The 24030-nt window shown below is 41.2% G+C and overlaps 1 protein-coding gene across 2 annotated transcripts in view; it reads left to right on the forward strand.

Moving 5' to 3' along the window:
• The window catches only part of ASTN2 (astrotactin 2), a 981001-nt gene that overhangs the window by 611932 nt on the left and 345039 nt on the right, over window positions 1–24030 (forward strand). For both annotated transcript variants that reach the window (XM_025359305.1, XM_025359304.1), the window contains one exon: window positions 3494–3682. In XM_025359305.1, coding sequence (XP_025215090.1) covers window positions 3494–3682 — 189 coding nt within the window. The remainder of the gene's footprint in view (window positions 1–3493; window positions 3683–24030) is intronic.

Genomic DNA, 24030 nt, shown 5'->3' on the forward strand with positions numbered 1-24030 from the left:
AAAAAACAGTTAAGTTAAAATAACCACTCACACTACATTCAAAAATAAATGCTATACATATTAAATAACCAAAGATTTTTTAAACCTATGCAATACTACAATAATATACAGAAATATATTTATCATCTTGTGGGTTTCTAAAGATTGCACAAATTTCAGACACAAAGACCAAGGGAGAGAGGTAATAAGATATCAAAAGCAAGATTAAAATACAAGCACAGACTGGAAAAAATGTTAATATATATGGAAGGTGAAGGATAACTACCCAGAAAATATTTAGAGCATATATAAACCAATACAAAGAAAAGGGCAAATATCACAATAGAAAAATAGTCAATGTACATTAATGGATAATCTATAGAAGGAGAAATGCAAGTGACCATAATGTGAAAAGAAAGGTGCTGAACTTAATCAGTAACAAGGTAAATGCAAATCCAAACAAAAATGAGTTATTTTTCCTATCCTAGATTGGCAGTAATGAACATGAAAGATGTAGAAAAATGGGATCTCCCATTCATCAATTATAGGACTGTAAATGGTAGAGACTCTACAGGTGACTATTTAGTAGATCTATCAAAATTTTTAAATTCATAAAACATTGACCAAGCAATTTCTTTTCTGAGTATCTCTTTTACAGAAACACATAGTTGGGCGCAATGATATATATGCAAAGATCTTCATTATGACACTGTTCGTAATAACAAACAGCTATAAACTGCCAAAGTGCCCATCAATAAAAATTAGTTAAAAGCATTATGGTACATTTATACTGTGCAATGCCAAATAACCATTAAAAAAGATAGATCTATATGTTAGTATTTTGAAAAGATCTCCAAGAAATAGCATCAGGTGCAAATGCGTGTCTCACAACAATATATAGTGTAATTCGGTTTATGAGTTTATTATGAAATGTGTATGTGCATATGTGTGTGTATATAAATCCCCCCAATTTAGTCTGCAAATTCAAAGAAATGTGTATGTATACACACACAGACACACACACACAAAAACATACACGCACAATATGTATTTAAATGATCGAAAAACTCCCGGAAGAGCACATAACAATTAACAATGGTGACTTCTGGGACAGGAAGTGAGGAGTGGGAAATGAAGAAGTTCCATATTTTACTCTATAGACTTTGATAATGTTTTGTTTTGTTTTGTTTTGTTTTTGAGATGGAGTCTCACACTGTTGCCTGAACTGGAGTGCAGTGGCATGATCCCGGCTCACTACAACCTCCACTTCCCAGGTTCAAGTGATTCTCCTGCCTCCGCCTCCTGAGTAGCTGGGATTACAGGCACCTGCCACCATGCCTGGCTAATTTTTATTATTTTTTATTTTTAGTAGAGACAGGGTTTCACTATGTTGGTCAGGCTGGTTCGAACGCCTGACCTCATGATCCACCTGCCTCACCCTCCTAAAGTGTTGGGATTACAGGCGTGAGCCACTGCGCCCAGCCAGACTTTGATAATGTTTACTCAACTTCAACAATAATATATTTATTCACAGTTACACAGGCCTGTGGGTGTGTGTAGATGGGGGGGGGAGGAGAGAGAGAGAGAGAGAGAGAGAGAGAGAGAACTCTAGCCCGTATATCCAGGAAAACATTTCTCCATATTTTCTGAATAAATGGATGGAACTAGACTTTATCAAGCACTCATCATGTACGATTCACTTCCATATACACTCATTTCATCTGCACTGCAACTGTATTAAAAGGGACTTAGTAATATTTAGCAGATGCAAAAAGAAGGGGATATACTTTACCAAGGCTCCGAGACAGGGCCCTTTTCCAAGAGATTTCCCCACTGCACTATGGAAAGGAACATGTGAACGTTAGAAAGACAATCAGTGCATCAGTGCAGTACACCAGGGATTGGGGAAAGCGGAGAAACAGTGACGGTTTGCTTCATGCATGAGACTTCCTGCCTTTTCACTAGAGTAATCTTGGGTCAAGTTTTCAGCTATGCTTGTCTTCTTTCTGCCTCCAGTTCAACTCTATATCTGTAGCATCAGCTACTGCTTCCCACAACCTGTGTACATTTTCTTTCCAAACCACCATACAGAGCCTCTTCCTTCTCCCATCTGAGTTCCTGAGACCCTTTGCAGTTAGAATCAATGAATCTTTGCTACACCCTTTGAAAGAAAGGCAAATAAGCGATTGCCTGCTGTATACTTTCTCAAACTGGTATAACCCAACCAGGGTCATTTTGTGCACATAGAAGGCACTAGATTTGGAGGAGACAAAAATAGACAAATGTCCCTTTTTCTAACAGAACTGAATTTGAATATCAACTTTGCTACTTATAGTATGACACGCTTTACATCTTGGCTCCTTATTTTGCTTATGTGTAAAGCAGAAATGATGATATTACTCTTTCTTCATGGTTATATAATAAATACATAAAGTGTTCAGTGAATAGTGCATGCTCAACAAATAGAAATACCACCATTACTACCACTGTTATGATTATTGTGTTAAGTACATTGCAATTCCTGGGGTTTTTTTGTGGCCAATATATCATGTGACCTTATAGCATCCTACTGAATTAAGAAAGGTAGGAGTGTCTACTGTATTTTACACATGAGGAAACTGGGGATCATAGACATTAAATGACTCACTCATGTTCACATAGGTCACAAGGAGAAAAATGAAATTTGTACAGGTCTGTCCAATCTCACAGACGATTTTCTTGTCTGTCTTTACTTATTTATGTGCACCATACCCCTAGTGTGTAGCACTGAACTTTGAAAAGGTAGACACTCATAGAATTCGAGTTTCTGGAATGATTTTTTAGGGGCTGAGATCTCTGATTTCTTGCCCCAACCACCCCCATCCACTCCAGCTCACGCCTCTCTGAGATTTCTTTGTCCCTGCAAATCTTCAAGTTGCAAATATTCAGATGCCTGTTTTGCCCATAGATGAGACCATCGCTGTCTCAAAGGCTGGTCAAGGGCTTTTCTGGCTATCAGAAATGGGTGGTTAGACTAACGGAGGCTGCTAAAATCCCTAAGTGAACAGAAGCCTTGTGCTGTCCATGGTCCTGGAAAGTTTCACCTCTGAGCTACCAGGATGATAAAAACCTTGTATTTGCTACAGTCTTCAAGCTTCGTTGACAGATGCACTGGGAATAGATTCTGGTTTGAGACACTAGTTGATAATTCCCTGTGAATTGGTCTGTCATGCTTTTTAAAGTCTGTGTGTTCATGGGAAACAGTTTTTAAATTTGCTTTGTGTGTGGATGTGCATGCTGGTGTCCCCTTGACTCCTCTAAAATGTCACAAATGACTTTCCTTGAATTTACCAATTTGCAGTATTAATGTGCTTCTCTCTAGACATCTGTGCCCTAGATAGATTCCAGGCAGAATAGCTGTCTCCTTCCTAAACTCTGACCTGTTTTGCAGGGAAAGGAGGCCTTGGTTATAGGTCACCCCCAATGGGGGCATTCAGGGTGTGAAGCTAATTCTCAGCTCTGTTTTATCATACAGTTGCGTGGAGGAGTACAAACTGGCTCCTGATGGAAAATCCTGCTTAATGATCTCAGATGTCTGCGAGGGCCCCAAGTGCCTCAAACCTGACTCCAAATTCAATGATACCCTCTTTGGAGAAATGCTACATGGTTACAACAACCGGACCCAGCATGTGAACCAAGGCCAAGTCTTCCAGATGACCTTTAGGTATGCTGTAGATATTTGCATATTGCTGGTCTGAGTCACTGACAAGCAACCTGGGCACAGGGAGGAAGCCATGGGCACAATGGGGTAGAAACCTGTTATTCAGGCCAACATCACTTTAAGCTCACAGGTACCCTCTTAAGGAGTGTTGAAAGTCAGCTAAATTTATTCCATACGGTTTCTTTTTCATGGTCCTGGCATATATTTGTCCCACTATACCATTTTCCTAGCTCTATCCACATATTTTAAATTCAATCTTTAATTATCCTATAAGTACAGTTAATGGCATTTTGAAAAACATTAATTAATCTTTCAGTCTACTGAAAAATAAGTATTTTATGTATGCTGTTCAGGCAGTTCAAAAATAAAGACATTTAATGTAGTAGGAAATAAAAATCCCATCACCCAGATATACCTAGAATTAACATTTTCCTGAATGCTCTTAAAATTTCTACTTCTCTCTTTCTTGCTCTGTTTTTTCCTATCTGCCTACACACACACACATACACACACACACACACACACCCTAAATCCCAGTAAAGCTGTTTAGAAATTGCTTTTTTCACTCAATAAGTGAGTGATGGCTAGGTTGGCCAGATTATGTGAGGATTAAACATGCAAGATGTTGGTAAAGGGTTTCCTTGGACAGTTGAAGAAACTGGAACTGTTCTGCCTAAAGAAGATAAACCTTAAGTGGTGACTTATTCATGCCTCAAAGCTTGAAGAACCATAAGGTAGTAGAGTGAGATTTGTTGCATGTATAGAAAAGGATTATCTAAATGCACACACACACACACACACACACACATGCACACACACATACTTTTAGCCATGTTTGCGTAAAAAAAGAATAAGATATTATCACAAAGCAAGGTTCTCCTAATCATTTGAGGTCATATCAATAAAAGTCAGAACTAGTAATAAGTCACCATGATAGTCATTGTTTCCATTCCATCATCTTACTAATAGTAGTGATAATTGTATTATGAGTGGTAATAATGGTTACCATTTATTAATAATTATTCTGTATCAAGCTCTTTACTAGTAACTACTACTGCTAACAATAATAATGTCCACTAACATTGATTCAGCATACGCAAAAGGGTTTTCTAAGTACTTTTTATCTATTAAGTTATGTAATCCTCACAATGATCCTGTGAGGCAGGGGTTATTATCATCCTTTTTATACAGAAGAGAAACAGAAATCTAAAGTAGATTTCCAAAGACTCCCTTCAAGGAAAGAGGAGAGCCAAGATAATTTCATTTTAGCTTCATTATTGGAATCATTGGAGGCACTATGACCTCCATTTTACAACTGAGAAATTAATCCAGAGAGGTTGAGTGACTTTCTCAAGTTCATCATCTAGTAAGAGGTAGAGTCAGGAATCAGATGTAACTTCAGCTGACTCTAAAACCTTGCTCTTGTATTTCAATTCAGCATACCCTCTTACTCCCATTTTAGAGAATGAGAATGGAGATGTGAATTCACTAAAACTGTTCATCCTTGTAATCATCATATACTCTTTCAGAACCTCCTCTTTCCCATGTACCATGCTGGTTATTGGGCATAAGATGGAAAATGAGAGAGAAATAGCCCCTCTGACACTTTAGGTATCATTGGCAGGTGGACCCACGACTCAGATACTCAATCAGAGGCTGAATGCTACTTTACTGGAAAAGCTCTGAGCCAGGGATGGTGGCTCACACCTGTAATTCCAACACTGTGGGAGGCCTAGGTGGGAGGATCACTTGAGCCCAGGAGTTTGAGACCAGCCTGGGTAACTTTGCAAGACTCCATCTCTGCTTTAAAAAAAAAAAAAAGAAAAGAAAAGAAAAAGAAATTAAAACTGGGCCTGGCGTGGTGGCTCACACCTGTAATCCCAGCACTTTGGAAGGCCGAGGCGGGCAGACCACGAGGTCAGGAGATTGAGACTATCCTGGCTAACACGGTGAAACCCCATCTCTACTAAAGATACAAAAAAATTAGCCAGGTGTGGTAGCAGGCACTTGTAGTCCCAGCTACTTGGGAGGCTGAGGCAGGAGAATAGCATAAACCCGGGAGGCAGAGCTTGCAGTGAGCCGAGATCGCGCCACTGCACTCCAGCCTGGGCGACAGAGCAAGACTCCATCTCAAAATAAAATAAAAAAAAAAAATAAAACAGTTATTTGAACATGGTGGTACATGCCTGTAGTCCCAGCTACTCGTGAGGCTGAGGCAGGACCATCACTTGAGCCTGGCCACTCAAGGTCACAGTGAGCTATGATCATGCCACTGAAATCCAGTCTGGGCAACCGAGTGAACACTTGTCTATTTAGAAAAAATAAAAAAATAAAGAACAACAAAAATCAGAAAAAGCTCTGAGGGAAATTTAAGGATAGTCTGGATGAACTGTGGTTCAATGCTGAGATTCTATGATACTAGTTTTCTATAATTTTAATGGTCTATGAAAGTATGTCTTGAGCAACATCATGGATAGAATAATGCTGCTTGGAATACAAAAGAAAAAAATAAGGAATTATTCCTTCTCTTTGAGGAAGAAATTTAAAAGCTTGCAAGATGACACGCACAAGTTTTAAAAAAATAGAAAAATTTAATTTGCAAAGCAGTGTTCCAAGGAAAGACAATGGTTTCCAAAGAGTTCCCATGGGAAGCCTACTGAAAGGAATTAGAAGGAAAGATAAAGGGCTTCTCAAAAGACAAGGCTTGTGAACTGAGGTTTGAAGTGATAGCAAAGAATAGTGCCTCTTGGGAGAGATAAGAGTTAAAGGGCATTTTCCTGTCCAGGAAGGAGCCTGCAAAGGCCCAGACATATGGAAAAGCAACAGTGGGAGTCAAGAAAACAGACTTGCAAATGAACCTGACTTCAAATCCCAGCCCCATCCACGACAAGCATAATTCTACGCTTCATCTTTAAAACGGGGTGCTTTTAACAGAAGCTAGCCATTTCCATAGGTACATTGCATGTTTTATGGAGTTTCATTTCTCACAGCAGCTCTCAGAGTAACTGGCATTTGATAATTGAGTCAATGTACCATTCTCTTGTGTGAAGAATAGCTTGGTCCAAAAGAAGGATCCACATGTGTAGTAAGAGGCTAGATCCTGAACAAACTTCATTAAATCCTGGGATCTCATTTCACATGCAGGGAAAGGACTTGTTCACAAAGCAAGTCATTGTGGGACCAGCCCATGTTCTCAGACCTCCTGACTGCCTGGGGTGTTTATCTTCCCACCGCCAACAGACTCGTCAGTAAGAAAGAGCATGGCACCGCTGGGGGTGGTGGCTCAGGCCTGTAATCCCAGCACTTTGGGAGGCTGAGGCGGGCGGATCACGAGGTTAGAAGATCAAGACTATCCTGGCTTACACAGTGAAACCCCGTCTCTCCTAAAAATACAAAAAATTAGCCAGGCGTGGTGGTGGGCGCCTGTAGTCCCAGCTACTCGGGAGGCTGAGGGAGGGGAATGGCGTGAACCCGGGAGGCGGAACTTGCAGTGAGCCGAGATAGCTCCACTGCACTCCAGCCTGGATGACAGAGCGAGACTCTGTCTCAAAAGAAAAGAAAAGAAAAGAGCATGGCATCTTAAAGCCTGGCCTACGGGTGTCCAGTCCCAGTCCCAGACACAACTTTAGGCCCATTAAAAGTCGTTGTTCTGCCTCAAACACTCTGCTTATTGTTTCCAACTTCTCAACCCTGGATTGCCTCTGAACAGCCAGAGCCTAAGTGCCCTGATTTGCCCATGGAGAGGAGTAGAGTGAACAGACCAGGATTTTCTCTTTTGATGACAGCCTCAAGATTTAGAAAACTCCCAAGACTACCACCATTATATTAGAGCAATCCATTCCATTTAAGCTCTGTCATCCTTGGCTTCAGCTAAACTTTCTTTGCAATTATTTCCATCTCCCGACCATGTAACCTCTTGGAACCATGCTAAGTCAGTTGCCTCCCCACTGTGGAAAGGCAAGCCACTTCTGATGAGTCTAAATTTATCTTTTCCTTTTCTTTCCTTTTGAAATGGAGCCTCACACTGTTGCCTGGGCTGGAGTGCAGTGGCGTGATCTCAGCTCACTGCAACCTCCGCCTCCCAGGTTCACACGATTCTCCTGCCTCAGCCTCCCAAGTAGCTGGGATTACAGGCACACACCACACCTGGCTAATTTTTTGTATTTTTAATAGAGAAAGGGTTTCACTATGTTGGTCAGATGGGTCTCAAACTCCTGACCTCGTGATCCACCCACCTCGGCCTCCCAAAGTGCTGGGATTACAGGCATGAGCCACCGCGCTCAGCCCTAAATTTATCTTTTTCAAGTCTCCCTTCCTGAGCTCCAGGCAGTGGGGAGAATGGAGCTCCTTTATCCTTCATGTTACTGAAAGCCTGCAAGTATTTCAGCATCAAATGCAGTTGTCATTTCTCTCCTCCTACTACTTCCTTTCCTCCCTCCTCTAAGTAATCTCTGGTCCAGCCCTAGAGAGTAGCCAGCAAGTACTGCCACCAGCCGTCTCACCATATGCCTCATTTCCTGACAATTGGCTGGCCGAGGATATCAAACTCTCTACCAGCTAGTGTCTCCTGTGTGACAGCTACAGTTCTGCTTTGTTCTCCTCCCTGCCCCTGCCTAGATCACCCCACCTAACAACTGCTGATACAAGAGAGGTCTGTGTTTTCCATTTCCTCTCTTGAATCTCTGAAAGAGCAACCCGGATTTCTGCTTTACAAAGCGCTTAAAAATGTAATGTCTCTGACCTAGACGAGAACTTAAAGATTAACTATTTCAGACCTTACTTGTACAGATGGAGAAACAGAAGCTCAGGAAAGGATATAACTGGCTCAGTATTCACAGTGACTGGAACTCCTCTCATGCTGAAAGTTAGTTTCGGACTCCCAAACCAGTGCTCCCTGGTTTCTTGTTCTGCAATAAAGGATGTATGCAACTACTTTATATCCTATATCAGCATGTGGTGAGGAGGGCTATGTGTTCTATCCCTATTCTCAGTGTAGAGTGAGGACCCAGGTGTCACAGGGGGAGACCAAATTGATAACTAAGGAGGGATCTTAGGCAAGGACCACTCCATGGGGAGCTACCTCTTCAGGTCACTGCATGTAGGCTACAGCCTGTTCCTGAGGGTGTGAGCATGTGGTGATATTTCCTGACTAGTCCGAGGGTTCGCACTGTGTGCAAAGATTAAGCATGGTGCACATTAAGGGACTCACATGGAAAGCTTAAGATAGGGCAAGAGTGACAAGGAGACTCAGACAGACAGAGCAGAGGCAGGGAGAGAGAGGCAAAAACAGAGGAGACGCTAAAGAACAGCCTGTGTCACAGCAGGAGGGAACAGCAAGCAAAGAAAGAATTAAGAAGAGATGTAGAGCAGTGAACAGAGTTAAAGAGTTACAGAGACAGACAACAGAAGGTGGGGAAGTGGGAAATGTGTGCAAGATGGAAAGACTGAAGGAGACGTGAAAAGATCAAGAAAGAAGTACACGGAGTTCATACAAAAGTCAAAATACAGTTTATTCCTAGGAAGGGAATGGGGCTTGTTTTGAGAGACTGGATGGAGATGAGAGAGACCACTGGATAGGAATTAGGTTGAAATTGACATGAATGAAGCCTTTGGTAAAATGTCAAGTTCTGTGGAAATGGGAAGAGCCAATGATTTTGCTTCCAAATTGCTCCCAGGTCCAGTAAGCGATGTCAAGCTTTGTTGTTTCTTATCCCTTCCAGTGCACAATGTTGGTCTTAGTGATCCATATAGGGTCACTGTCAGAATCCCCTTTCCTTTGTTCTTGATCAGTGTGGGAATTGACAGACTGTTCAAGTGAGATAAACTCACCAAAGGTTGGTGGTATTTGATGTTTATTTGTTTGTTTTTTACTCTCTCCCTGCCCCCTTACCCTCATTCATTCTACTTCATTCCTATAAGGAAGAAAGGTCAACTTTAGTTATAGATTGCAGAGATTTAGATAAACATCAGTCAAGAACTATTATTGAACCTGGTGTCTCAGAAATGGCAGGAAGGAGAAGTTGCTTGGAAATGGGGACTGAGCAAATTACAGTGGTAGATCTTGCAAAGGCCTCATCATAAATAAGATAGGTCTGCTGGCCACAGGCATTTGCCCATAGGCCCTCAAGAATGACCTGCAAAGAGCTGGAGGAGCTCATGAAAGATTTATTAGAAAGGGACTTTTCAATCTTGTCTGCTTATCAGATGTGCATATTGTATAGCATAAGAGGACAGTTTGGGGTAAGATGTGGGATTTGGGGATTCAGTACCGACAACCCACGCCTGGCAAGACAGAAGGGCTTTCTATAAGGATTCAAGGAAAGCTGGTCTTTGTTAGTAGCATTCACTCTTTCCCCCACTGAGGATACTGAGTCAGTTCTTATTAAGTGGTCTCCAAAGCTGTTCTGGCCTATGATTTTTCTAGTGCCTTCCTAAGAGATGATTAATTAAACATGCTGCTTCTGAAACCTTCTTTCCCCTCCCTTCCACCTCTTTCCCTCCTCCCCCCTTTTAATGGTGTGCACATTTTTTATGTGTCTGGTCTTATACTGAATACTTTATGTGTTTTTCCATTTGATCTTTTCACACCTATTGCAAAGGAGCCATTAACAACTTGGCTTTATGAATAAAAGGAAATGAATGTATCAGTCAGAATGCATTAGTTTGTGTCTTGGGAACAAACAATTTCAAACTTCAGTGGCTTGAATGTGAAAGTTTTTATGTGTTGGTCATACCACATGCCTCTCCCTGGATGGCAGGGGCCCTGGCCGTTCTGGTGTTTGGAAATCTAGACTGACAGAAGAATCACCTTTCTGTGCTTCCATTAATGCTTTCATAGTGAGAAACAAACTTGGCTATCATAACTTTCTCCTAGCAGTGAAATTCTGCTTCTATTTCTAGTCAAATTAAGTCCCATTGCTATCTCAAAGGACTGGACAGAGACATGCTATCTTATGATGCGTCTTACGATAAGACATGCTATCTTATCTCAGCACATCCTAAGACGCTGAGAAGCAAAGGCACAGAAATATCTGTGGGACACTGAAGCACAGAGAGATTAGGCTAACTAGCCTAGCAGTCAAACAGCTAAAGAAGTGATAGCATCTGGGTTTAACACCAAAGTTCACTTAGCAGTCATGCCTTCCAGGCTCCTAGCACTCTCCTGTTTCATATTGCAGCCTCTGAGAACTATAATACGTCCTTCTATTCTCTTGTCAATTTCTTTCATTCAGTTACTGAAGAACCACAAACTTTATAGCTGGAAAAACCTTGGAGAACAATTTGTACAAACTCTCCTCTTGTTTGTTTGTTTGTTTGTATGGGACAGAGTCTTGCTCTGTCGCCCAGGCTGGAATGCAGTGGCACGATCTTGGCTCACTGCAACCTGTGCCTCCTGGGCTGAACTGATTCTCCTGCCTCAGCCTCCAGAATAGCTGGGATTACATACGTGTGCCATCATGCCCAGCTAATTTATGTATCTTTAGTAGAGACAAGGTTTCACCATGTTGGCCAGGCTGGTCTTGAACTCCTGGCCTCAAGTGATCCTCCCACCTCAGCCTCCCAAAGTGTTGTAATTATAGGTGTGAGCCACTGCACCTGGCTAAACTCTCCCCTTTAGTAGATGGGATACCTGAGGCTCACAGTGGTTAAGTAAAGTGCCTAAAGTTGTATCACTAATACATGAATAAGCCAGTCCTTCAACCCTCAGCCTGTTTGTCTGCACTATATTCTGTCTGAAGGCTTGGAGACATGGCATCCAACCCTGTACAGGAGCACCAATGCCAAGGTCCTGTAGAGAATTAGTGGCAGAACCAGGCCTGGAAGTTGTGTTTGTGCACTCTCAGGTCTGTGTGCTTTATAACAGATGATGATCTCATTGAAATAAGAAAAAGCAAAAGAGGCTGTTAGTGGAGACAGTATTAATTAAAAGGAGGCATTAGCTTCTGATTTTTCAAGGCTATTCGCAAGCCTCTCTATGAAGCAATATTCTGCAATATTCAAGCTCTTAGCAAAATCCTTAATTTGTCACTTGGAAACATAGCAGTTTGCTGCCTTCTTTGCGGGACCATTGGCAAGATCTTGGAAGTGCACTGAGGACAGCATTTGGACCTGGATTAGAGGAGTCAAGGGGTGAATTTCCCTGGCAGTCTAACTCCTGAACTGGTTGCAGAAAAAAATCTCTTTTCTTTTGTGTGGCTCCATGTTTCCAAGGTTTTCGGACATCTTTGGCAGGAATCAAGACCAATGTTGGGCGTACCATAGGGGCTGGAATCAGAAAGCTAAATTTCTTTTTTCAAACCACTTTATTAAAGTATAATTGACATAAAAAAAGCTGTTCATATTTAATGTACACAACTCGATTAGTTTGGAGATAAGTATATACGAGTGAAATCATCACCACCATCAAGGCCATAGATAGATCCATTACCTTCCATAGCTTTCTCCTACCCTCTTTGTTTATTTAGTTTTTTTGTGCATTTTGGTATGCCAAGATGGGAGGATCTCTTGAGGCCAGGAGTTCAAGACTAGTCTGAGGATTATAGTGATATCACATCTCTACAAAAAAAAAAAAGTTAACTGAACATGGTGTTGTGTAGCAGTAGTCACAGCTACTTGAGAGGCTCACTAGAGCCCAGGAGTTTAAGGCTGCAGTGAGCCGTGATGGCACCACTGCATTCCAGCCTGAGTGACACTGTAAGATCCTGTCTCAAAAAACAAAAATGAAACACTTAACATATCTTAGTGAAATTTGAGTCTACAATACAGTATTGTTAGCTGTGGAGACTATACTGTAAAATAGATCTCCAGAACTTATTTATCTTGCATAATAAAACTTTGTTCCCAAAACCTTGTACCCTTTAGTCCTTGCCTCCCCATTTTTCCGTTCACCTAGTTTCTGACAACTGCAATTATACCTTCTGCTCCTATGAGTTTCTGATACTGTTCTGCCATTTCCTGCTGTATCACCCTTGACCATTCTTCTCCCTGGTTTCTGTGGCCTCTTCTGTAAATTAAGGCTAGTGCAAATATCAGACAGAGGCTGAGAGCATCTGATACAAAGCATAGCATTTTTGCTACTCAACTCTTATGGCCAGGAGCTTAGTGAAGCCTTTCCTATTTACAAGAATCACAAGGGACTACACCAAGACCCACCATTTTTCCCAGAGAAGGGGATCAGAAAAGTGCATTTTTACCAGTATTTCCAGGTGGTTCATATGATCCAACAATTTTGGGATACAATGACTTGGTGTTTAAGAGGCTAGCTCTGGACTCAGAGACCCAGCTTGCCTTTGGTCAACTGTGTGACTGGAGGCACATTATTTCATTAAGCCTCAATTTCCCCCATCCCTAAATTAAGAATAATAGTAACAATGCCCACTTCCTGGTGTTGAGATAATTAAATGGAATTGGAACCTGTTTCATATCTGTCCTTGGCAGACAGAAGACCCACGTGCCATAGGGGGCTACCAGGTTCATCACTAAGGAGGCGCTGTAAGCAAAGCTCACCTGCATATGCAGGATTATGCAGGGACTAGATCCTCTTCCTGACTGGTGTGCTGCTGTTAAAAGCTAAGAGGGTCCAAATCCCATGTCTGCCCTTTCCAAGCTGTGTGGCTTTGGATAAATTTCTTAACTTCAATAATCTCAAGATCTTCAACGATAAAGTGGCGTTTTATCTTAAAATATCCTCCAAGAGCTTTGGCAAGGATTTAACAGGCAAATAAGCAAAGCTCCCAGCACACAGTAGGTTCCCAATAAATATTCCTTTCTCTGCCTTAAATTGCATTCCTTTCCCCCCAATTCCAGGAGCCATACAGCAAATGAAGATTTTTTTTTTTTTTTTTTTTTTTTTCATTCCCTGCAAAACTTTTTTCTGAACTGGAGCCAGGGTTATCCTCTCAACTTCTTCCAAGCAGCACATGTTTCGGTAAACATGGTGCTTTCATCAAATGCCCAGGATAGGGGTGGAAGCTCAGCCCTTCATGCTCTGGGGATGAGGGTCATGGGAAGTGGACAGCTCAGCTAGCAGTGTAGAATCACAGCCTCAGGAAAACATAATCTCTCCAGTGTGTTCTGTCACCTGTGTCTTATAGGGTCACCCTTTTTTTTTCCTGCCTGAACATTCTATAGTGAAATACATCTCATTAGGAATGTGGGATTTAAGTGTTCATATTTACTATGTGGAATTCGATAAAGGGCCTGGGCCCAGATCCAAAAGTTGCAGTGGTGTGCTAATCTCCCACCTCTGGGGTGATATTAAAAATATTTAATGATAAGGCCAGGTGCGGTGGCTCACACCTGTAATCCCAGCACTTTGGGAGGCCAAGGTGGGTGGATCACGAGGTAAGGAGTTCGAGACCAGCCTGGCCAACATGGTGAAATCCTGTCTCTATTAAAAATACAAAAAAATGAGCTGGGTGTGGTGGCGGGTGCCTGTAATCCCAGCTAATTGCGAGGCTGAGGCAGGAGAATTGCTTGAACCCAGAAGGCGGAGATTTCAGTGAGCCGAGATCGTGCCATTGTACTCTAGTCTGGGCAACACAAGTGAAACTCTGTCTCAAAAAAACAAACAAACAAACAAAACAAAAACAACAACAAAAATTACCAATAAGCATAGAAGTGCCACTTGCCCAATAGGAAAGGAGGCCCTTTCAAACAGCATGAAGCTTAACCAGCAAGTCTTGCTGGACTCCACATCAGTCTCACTCACCTACTACCTGTCCTAGTTTTCTTCCCCTATTATCACCACATCACATCCTCTGTCCATTTCCCAATACCCTTAAAGCATAATCCATCTTGTAAAACGATGTTTTCTATCCCTTTCAAAACCTGTGTTTGGGGGGCATAGGCAGATATTTCTCCCATGACACATGTTGACAAAGCAGATTGATGCTCATACTCTTTACATGAGAAAATTGAAGCCCAGAGAAATGAAGCATGGCATTCAAGGCCACACAGCGTGTAAATGACGGAGCCAGTATTGAAGGGCTGCTCTTGTAAACACTCCACAGCCTCTAGATAATGTGTGTGCTCAGGCACAAGCACATGGTCTAGACCAAGCTCGTCCAACCCACAGCCCATGAGCCATGTGTGGCTCAGGATGGCTTTGAATGTGGCCCATCAAAAATTTGTAAACTTTCTTAAAATATTATGAAGTTTTTGGCTGGGCTCAGTGGCTTACACCTGTAATCCCAGCACTTTGAGAGGCCGAAGCAGGCGGATCACCTAAGGTCAGGAGTTCGAGACCAGCCTGACCAACGTGGAGAAACCCCGTCTCTACTAAAAATACAAAATTAGCCAGGCTTAGTGGTGCATGCCTGTAATCCCAGCTACTCGGGAAGGCTGAGGCAGGACAATCACTTGAACCTGGGAGATGTAGGTTGCGGTGAGCCAAGATTGCACCATTGCACTCCAGCCTGGGCAACAAGAGTGAAACCCCATCTAAAAAAAGAAAAAAGAAATATGATTTTTGTTGTTGCGTTTTGTTTTTGTTTTTGTTTTTTGCATATCAGCTATTATTGGTGTTAGCGTATTTTATGTGTGGCTCAAGACCATTCTTCTTTCAGTATGGCCCAGGGAAGTCAAAAAATTGGACACTCCTGGTCTAAACTATATGATCCTCTAAGAGCTGTGAAGCAAATAATAGCTCATCATCATTATTATGCATGAAAACCCTATCTAAAGGTGGGAATTTTCCATATATCTGCTTAAAGTCAGAACTCAGTACACATGAATTATACTGGTGCTTCTCAAACTCTAATGTACAAACCGATTGCCTGCTAACATATAGATTATGCATCAGTAGGCCACAGGTAATAAATTCTTAGGCTCTGCATTTCAAATGAGCTGCTAGGTCCGAGGACCAGCTTTTTTTGTTTGTTTGTTTGTTTGTTTTTCAAACATATTTAAGATTCTCTTTTTTTCCGGACCTCAATCCCGTTTCCCAAAGGACTATTAAGTTCCTTTTGTATTCACCAGAATTTTAAATAAATTAAAATATGTATTTCCAAGGGGGATCATATGATCGAAATAGCCAGCTAGCCAGCCAGCCATACTGTTCTGCACCTTGAATTTTTCATTTACTCATAGCTCTTGGAGAGCTATCAATGTTTATAGATCTTCCTCCTACGTTTCAGACATGCCATATTTTTCCATTGTAGGGATAACATATGCTCCATGAGGGCAGGAATTTTTGTCTGTGTTGTTCATTGCTGTGTCCCCAGTTCCTGCTGAATATGTGTTGAATGATTGAATTCTATATATATATATATATATAGAATTATATATATATTGAATTATATATATATTGAATTATATATATATTGAATTATATATATATATTGAATTATATATATATATATATATGCATACTAATACATCTGTAGAACAAATTCCTAGGAGTAGAATGATTGGATTAATTGTTATGTGTGTTTTAGTTTATTACTTTTTGGGGTTTTTTTTAAATTTTTTTTTCAACTTTTGAGATTCGGGGGTTACATGTGCTCATTTTTTACCTGGGTATATTGCATGATCCTGAGGTCTGGGGAACGAATGATCCCTTTGCTCATGTACTGAGCATAGTACCCAATATTTAGTTTTTAAGCCTTGTCCCCTTTCTCCTTCCTCCCTCAGTAGTCCCCAGTTTCTGCTGTTCTCATCTTTATGTCCATGAGTACAGAGGACTAGCTTTGAATAGCAAAGTGTTAAACTGAACTTAAATGCTAGATGGAAACACCAGCTGCCTAGGTTATATATGAGAATGGAGGATTGTTGTTCCTCCATTTGCCAGTTTGAAAGCAGGAACCAAGTCCCAAGGCCAATGACACTAGAGATCCATGGAATCCTAAAGAAGTCTCCTCATGTAATCCTCTCTAGAGTGACCAAGTGCAGAGAATATGTTTCAGTTTTGCAGCAGCCAGGGGAGACAGCCCTGTGCTGCAATCCAGTAGGCCCCCAGTGCATAATGTAGCAGAGGTTATTTTGCATTAATCCACTCTGCTATCTGATGGGCACAGGGATGCCCAGAGATCAGTGCCAACAGAGAAGGCACTTATTGAAGGCAGGCTGCAAACTCCCGGGTGCTGAAGCCACGGTTGGGTGCCTGGATTCGAGCCTCCTCTATGTGCCCACACTGCAATTTCAGCCACAATTGGATGCAGCAGAAAGCTACTTACCAGCAGAGAGCAGTGCTGCATTCTGCTTCAGGTCAAAGGTTGAAGACAAACTGGAAAAGTATGGAGAAATCCATTTGGGAGAAGACATTGGCCTGGGTGAAGCTTTATTATTCTTAAGCACTGAAACAAAAATCTCATAGCATCAACACCCATTAGTTTAACTGGCGACAGAAAGTAAGTAGTAAAATTAAGATCTAGTGAAAGAAGCTTTTTATTGTTTTTTTTTTTTTTTTTTTAATGGGGAGTAGGGAATTGCAATCCATTTTTAAACAAGCCCTCTGTAATCTTTCCCCCTATTTATGGTAAGAGAGGAAAGAAAAATAGCTGCTTTAATTTTTTTAAATTTTATTCTCAATGTTCACATCTCTAAATATACCAAACATGGTCATTTTATGAAGAAAACAAATTATACAGAGCATACTTCAAATGTTCTCCAACGAACCTAAAAATGTGTCTCTAGACTGCAAAAGGTGCTAAAACAACAAAATCAACAAGATCCATTTTGCTTGTCTTCACAGCTCCCTTTCCCCCCTTTTTTTGGTTTTGTTTTAAATTTCTGGCCTCAAAATCCCTGACTCTGTTCTTTTTCTAGAAGGGGAAAGCCTATCTGAATCATTGAGACATCTGAAGCAGAGACAATTTTTAAAGAAGCGCAATTTCATTACACTCAAATGCAGGCCGTAACTCAGGCTGGTCTAAATGCTCAGAAGGAAGAGTCCTTAGGGAACCTATGAACAGATAAGGATAGATTGTAATTAGCACAGTCATTGTAATTAGCAGAGCAATTGTAATTAGCACAGTGATTGTTTGTTCATAATGGGTGCTTCCAAAGTGACTCCAGGCAGTTTGTTCTCTTAAGTATCTTCTGCCATTTCCCCCCATGATCTTGTTTACACTGCTAATGCACTAAAGTGCTTAGCAATCTCTTTTATAAATAAACACTTAAAAGTTATGGGCCAGCCCAGCCCCTGGTCAAGCATTATGTGTTCTTAATGGAGCCCACGGTGCTGAAATTTTACTATATTACATTATGGTAAGTCCATACTGGTATCTCACTCAAGAAAGAAATCACACCTCAGAAGTCATTTGTTACTATTATTGTTTTATTAATCATGAGAGGGAATAAGATGATGACAAAGAAATGAACTTGAGGTCAGAAGTTCTAGCCCTGACTTTACCACTAGTTCTCATTTGTGAGTTAATGAGTTTTGGTTGAACACCTGTTATATATCAGGTCTTATAAATCTCTGGAGATAGGGCTGGGCACGGTGGCTCACACCTGTAATCCCAGCACTTTGGGAGGCCAAGGCAGGCAGATCACGAGGTCAGGAGTTTGAGACCAGTCTGGCCAATGGGGTGAAACCCCGTCTCTACTAAAAATACAAAAATTAGCTCAGTGTGGTGATGCATGCCTGTAATCCCAGCTACTTGGAAGGCTGAGGCAGTAGAATCGCTTGAACCTGGGAGGTGGAGGTGCAGTGAGCTGAGATCACACCACTACATTCCAGCTTGGGTGACAGAGTGAGACTCCATCTAAAAACAAAACAAAATAAAATAAATTCTCTGGAGATAAAAAGAGGAAGAAGACAGTTGAGGTCTCTATTCTTGTGCAGATGGACTCGCCAACAAGTGCATTTTGCTCAGTGAGAGGCAGCGAAGACTCCCTGGAAGAAGTGCTCCCTGAGACCTGGAGGCTAGAGTAACAGTTAACATGTGAGGGAGTGTTCCAGGCAAATGAGAGCAAAGAGGGTCTGTAGACGTGAACATCAAGGTGGGTCATGAAGGGGTGGAGGGATGGGATTGCAGAGGTAAGGAAACCATGGCGGAGGATGGACATTCCATCAGGAAAGGCTATGTAAGCACCAAAGGGGGCCATTACTAGCTGTAAGACCTTGCACCTTCTAATCGCCTTTCTCAGCCTCAGTTTTCTCACCATGAAATCAGGGAACAGAACAGTGCCTGCCTCACAGGAGAATTATGAAGAGGAGGAAGAGGTGATGAGAAAAGCAAGGTTAGGCCGGGTGCGGTGGCTCATGCCTGCAATCCCAGCACTTTGGGAGGCCGAGGCAGACAGATCATCTGAGGTCAGGAGTTTGAGACCAGACTGGCCAACATGGTGAAACCCCGTCTCTACTAAAACTACAAAAATTAGCCAGGTGTGGTGGTGTGTGCCTGTAATCCCAGCTACTTGGGAGGCTGAGGCAGGAGACTCGATTGAACCAGGGAGGCAGAGGTTGCAGTGAGCCAAGATATCACACTACTGCACTCTAGCCTGGGCGACAGAGTAAGACTCCATCTCAAAAATAAAAATAAAAAATAAAAAATAAAAAAAGAGAGAGAGAGATAGAGAAAAGACAGGTTAAAATGCCTTGTAAAGATTTGGTAATATTAGTGACATTTGCCTCAACATGAATCCAGGCATCCGTGAGATACCACTTACTCCAAAATTGTGTCGTAGTATACATTCTGTCACAGTTGAAATCATGTGAGATGCAAATTTGCCAGCATTACTTTCTTTGTATTCCTTCCAGATAAATGAAAGAGTAAGTCTATTCTAAGCTCACATTAATAAGCCCACACATGTGTATCAAGAAAATTAACTTTTAGGGAAATATTTTTATTTCAGAGAGATGCCCTGAATAGAAATGTATGTAGTAACAGTTCTAATGAAAGATATGATCACAGTTTATTGGATGTGAATTTATACAGAAAGCTCCAAGGGCAGTGACTGGGGTTTTATGTAACATCACCACTGAATAATTACTATTAATGATAATGTAGTGGAACACCTCAAAGGTGGCTTTTAAGAGTCCAAAATGAGCATTTATTTTTTATGTAGCCTGAGATCCTTAGAGGAGCCCATTAAGTGGACAGTTAATTAGCAGGTACAAGCCAGGAGTCAAAGCTACAGGCATTTGAGTAGCCCAGGGCTGGTTAATTCATTGTATGCCTGAGGACTTTGAAAGAACCTTAAACCCTGAGTCAGCCTCTCCATTCTTTACTGAGTTCCCAGTGACCTTGAGGCTGCTTCAGTTTCTTTTGATGCTTTCTAGAGTAGGAGGAAAGAAAGACGATGAAGTGATTGTTCTTACTTCTCATGCCATAGTTCAGAGAACTAAAGTTATTCTAAAGGATACCCCTGTAAGTTTCTATTAATTCCCTATTTCTTAGGAGTTAGTGAGGACCCAGCCACTGGGAATAAACAACTCCAGAGACCATATAAGCATTTTGCAGCTGTATTTGCAAAGGAGGTGGAAACACAGCTTGAGAATTAAGCTAAATTGCAATTAAATTTGCTTCAGCTTTGTGCTCTAGCCAATCAGTACACATCAAGTGCTTATTCTGTGACAGGTTCTGGGGATTCGGGCTGAACAAAACTCAGTCTGATGTTGGTGTAAAGGGGAAAATAACATGCTTTTTTATTTTTTGTATTATCTAAGGCTATGTTCACTTTGTTTTTTACTGTCACCCCCTGTCATAGAAAAAAATAGGATTGAATTCTTCTTAATGAGAAAAATTAAATACTAAGGGTTACTGTTTTGTTGGGTAGAGTTAGACATTGGAGTACCACAAGCCATTGTACTGTCTAAGACAATTTCTGCTGCTACTGAGAATGTATCATGTTAGTGGATTTGCAAGTGTCATTTTATAAATGAGGTAACTGGGACTCAAAGAGATCTGATAACTTGACTGACATCACATAGCTGGGGTCAGAGCCTTACTTATTGGGTCTTTATGAAACTTGGGTGTTCTTTTCCATACTCCACTCAGACAGGGTTATTTTTAATATACAAATACCACTTGTATATATTTATGAGATACAATGTGATGTTTTGATATATGTGTACACTGTAGAATGATTAAATCAAGCTAATAAACATATTCATCATCTCACATACTTTTTGTGATGAGAATATTAAAAAACTTTTCAAAGCAAATTTTTGAAATATACAATACATTATTAACTATGGTCACCACACTGAGCAATGGACTAAAACTTACTCCTCCTGTCTAATTGAAACTTTGTACCCTTTGACCAATCTTTCCCTGTTCTTCATCATCTCCTCCCAACTCCTCATCCTCTCCCCACCCCCTGCCTCTGATAACCACCATTCTACTCTCTAATATGAGTTTGACTTTTTAGATTCCATATACAAGTGAGAACATGCAGTATTTGTCTTTCTGTGTTTGGCTTATTTCACTTAGCATAATGTCCTCCAGGTTCAGATAGGATTTTAAAAATATATATATTTTTTATTTTAAACAGTTTTAGATTTATAGATAAATCACAAAAACAGTACAGGGAGTTCCCATATATCCTGTGACCAGTTTCCCACAGCATCCTCGTACATTTGTATGATACATTTGTTATAATTAATAAATCAATATTGATACATTATTATTACCTAAAGTTCATACTTTATTCAGATTTCCTTAGTTTTTATCTGATGTCCTTTTTCTGATACAGGAGCCCATTCAACATACAGACATCAAAGCAAAATTACACTGGATAGTGTTAAACGGCAAGAAAGACTTTATTCAAGGCTATTGCAATAGAGGAAGGAGAGAGAGGTCTGAACTCAATTTCACTGAAACTGAAAGGGAAAGGAGGGTTTTTAATTGCTGGGGTAAGTAGAAAAGTACCGGAGGACATTAGGAGATAAAACAATAGGATATGTCCGGCACATTGAGTTATTCTTGACTTTGCAAATGTATTTCTCTGTGATTAGGCCATCTGTGTTTGCTAATTGGTATCCATGGAAGTTAGGCTTCCACCCTTCCACAGAGACTGGGAGATAGGGATACTGTCTTCCTTGATGATTACATTTCAGAGAGAGAGCTCCCATGTCCTTGAGAAAGACAGTCCTAGGTTGTAAAACTGGCAAGAAATTTTCTAAAAGATTTATGTCTTAAAGGGGAAGAGAAATAATTAACAATTGCAAGTTTCTAAAGTAAATGCTCTAAGAAAAGGCAGGTCAGGGACCTAGGGACTGGAGAAGGCTGCCTGGTGCTTAGTCAAGCTGATGCAAGGTTAAGAGCATCTTGGTCACTATCTCACACTGACTTGTCCATCTCCTTAGCTCCTCTTGGCTGCGACAGTTTGGTAGGCGTATGTATTAGTTCATTCTCACGCTACTGTAAGGACATACCCAAGACTGGGTATTTTATAAAGGAAAGAAGTTTAATGGACTCACAGTTCCCCATGGCTGGGGAGGTCCTAAGAAACTCACAGTCATGGTGGAAGGTACTTCTTCACAGGGCAGCAGGAAAGAGAAGGAGTGTCCAGTGAAAGGGGAAGCCCCATTTAAAACCATCAGATCTCTTTAGAACTAACTCCCTATTATGAGAACAGGATGGGGGAAACGGCCCCCCTCATTCAATTATCTCCACCTGGTCTCTCCCAGGACCCATGGGGATAATGGGAACCACAATTCAAGATGAGATTTCAGTGGGGACACAGCCAAACCATATCAGTGTAGTTTTAAACTGATTTCTTAATAGGTATTACAGTTACAAAGTTTAAAAACACAAACAGCATAAAAGACATCCAATGAGGAATGTCACTCCTTTCTCAGTTTTTTTCCATCCTTTTCCCCTGTCCCCCATTTTTATTAGTTTCTTGGGTATCTCTCCAGTATTTCTTTATGTAGTACTGATCGTAGTAACAAGAGTAACAAGTAACAGTAGTGATTGTAGTAATAAGAGTAACAAGATAACAATGACACACTGCACCAGACACTATTTATCTTCACTCTACCAAAAATACTTTTGAGCACTTATTCTATGACACTGACTATTGTAGGAAATCAGGAAGACAATAGTGAACAAAATATATAAAAATCCCCTGCTCTGAAGGTTTATATCCTAGTGTAGGGTACAGATAATCAACAAATAAATATATACTCTGTCAGGTATACACATTGTGGAGAAAAGCAGGTTAAGTTGAGGGTGTTAGAGGGTTTTAGGCAGGGAATTCTATGTTTTACGGGCTGGAAGCCTTCTTTGATAAAGTGACATTGCTACAAAGATCTGAAACAAGGCAGTGAACTGTGCACATATCTGGGGAACAGCTTCCAGGTAGAAGGCACAGTGAGTTCAAAGACCCTTGACATTTTCTGTGAACCAAAAGGAGCTTCGGTGGATGGAACAGAGGGGGAGAGGGGGCAAATAGTAGGAAAAAAGGTTACAAATAAGGAAGCAATGGGTACCAAGTGGGGAAGTATGGGCCATTTTGTATAGGGTCCTGTTGGACTCCTAAATGCAGTAGCTTGGAGAAGCAAACCTAGCTAGTGCATTATTTGAGCAGAAAATGGCTATAATCTGACTGGGTTGTGAAGAATAGACGTTGGTGGGCAGGGTGAAATCAGGGAAAGCAGTTCCCAGGCTGCTGCTGTGGTCTAGATGTCAGACAACAGTAGATTGGAGCATGTTCACACAAGTCAGCATGGTGAGAGGTGGGCAGATTCTGGTTGTATTCTGAAGGTGGGACAACTGGATTTACTGATGAGAGAGAGAAAGGAGGGAGGCAAGGTTGGTGACCTGAATTTTGCCTGAGCAGTTGGACAGACAGATGTACCATTGATGGAGACAGGAAAGCCCACAGGAGGAGCAGGCACAAGGGAGGGGAATAGAAAGAGAAATTTGTTTTCGATAATGTTAAAAGATGAACTTGATTGTGGAACATTGCAATCATTCATACAAGTAGACCATAGTGTGATGAAACCCCAGGCACTCATCATCTGGCGTCAATAGCCATCATCTGGTCATGTCTAATATATGTTCTTATGGTGATGTCAGGAAGCCAGTAGGATATACCAGTTCAGAAGAGAAATATGACTTGAAATGTACATTTCAGATTATTTAGCATATAGATGACAGAAAAGAAATGAGAGGACACAAATTCACTAGGGAGTAGATACAGAAGAGGAGAGCCTGAGCCCTGAGTCCTGCAGTTAAACATTGGCGAGGTGAAGAGCCACTAACAAAGGAGACTGAGGATGAGCTCCCAGTGACACAAGAAGAGACCCGGGCAGCAGCTTCACTGTTCAAATGCATTCAGTTCTACAGCCTCTAGTGTGACCTAGAGGAGCTGTCAACCTTCTCCCCTCCCTTATTTTTTAAACAGATGATGACATTGAATTGCTAAGAGACTAAATAATTTTCTCATTATCATTT

This window comes from Theropithecus gelada, chromosome 15 (genome assembly GCF_003255815.1).
Source record: "Theropithecus gelada isolate Dixy chromosome 15, Tgel_1.0, whole genome shotgun sequence".
Taxonomy (NCBI): domain Eukaryota; kingdom Metazoa; phylum Chordata; class Mammalia; order Primates; family Cercopithecidae; genus Theropithecus; species Theropithecus gelada.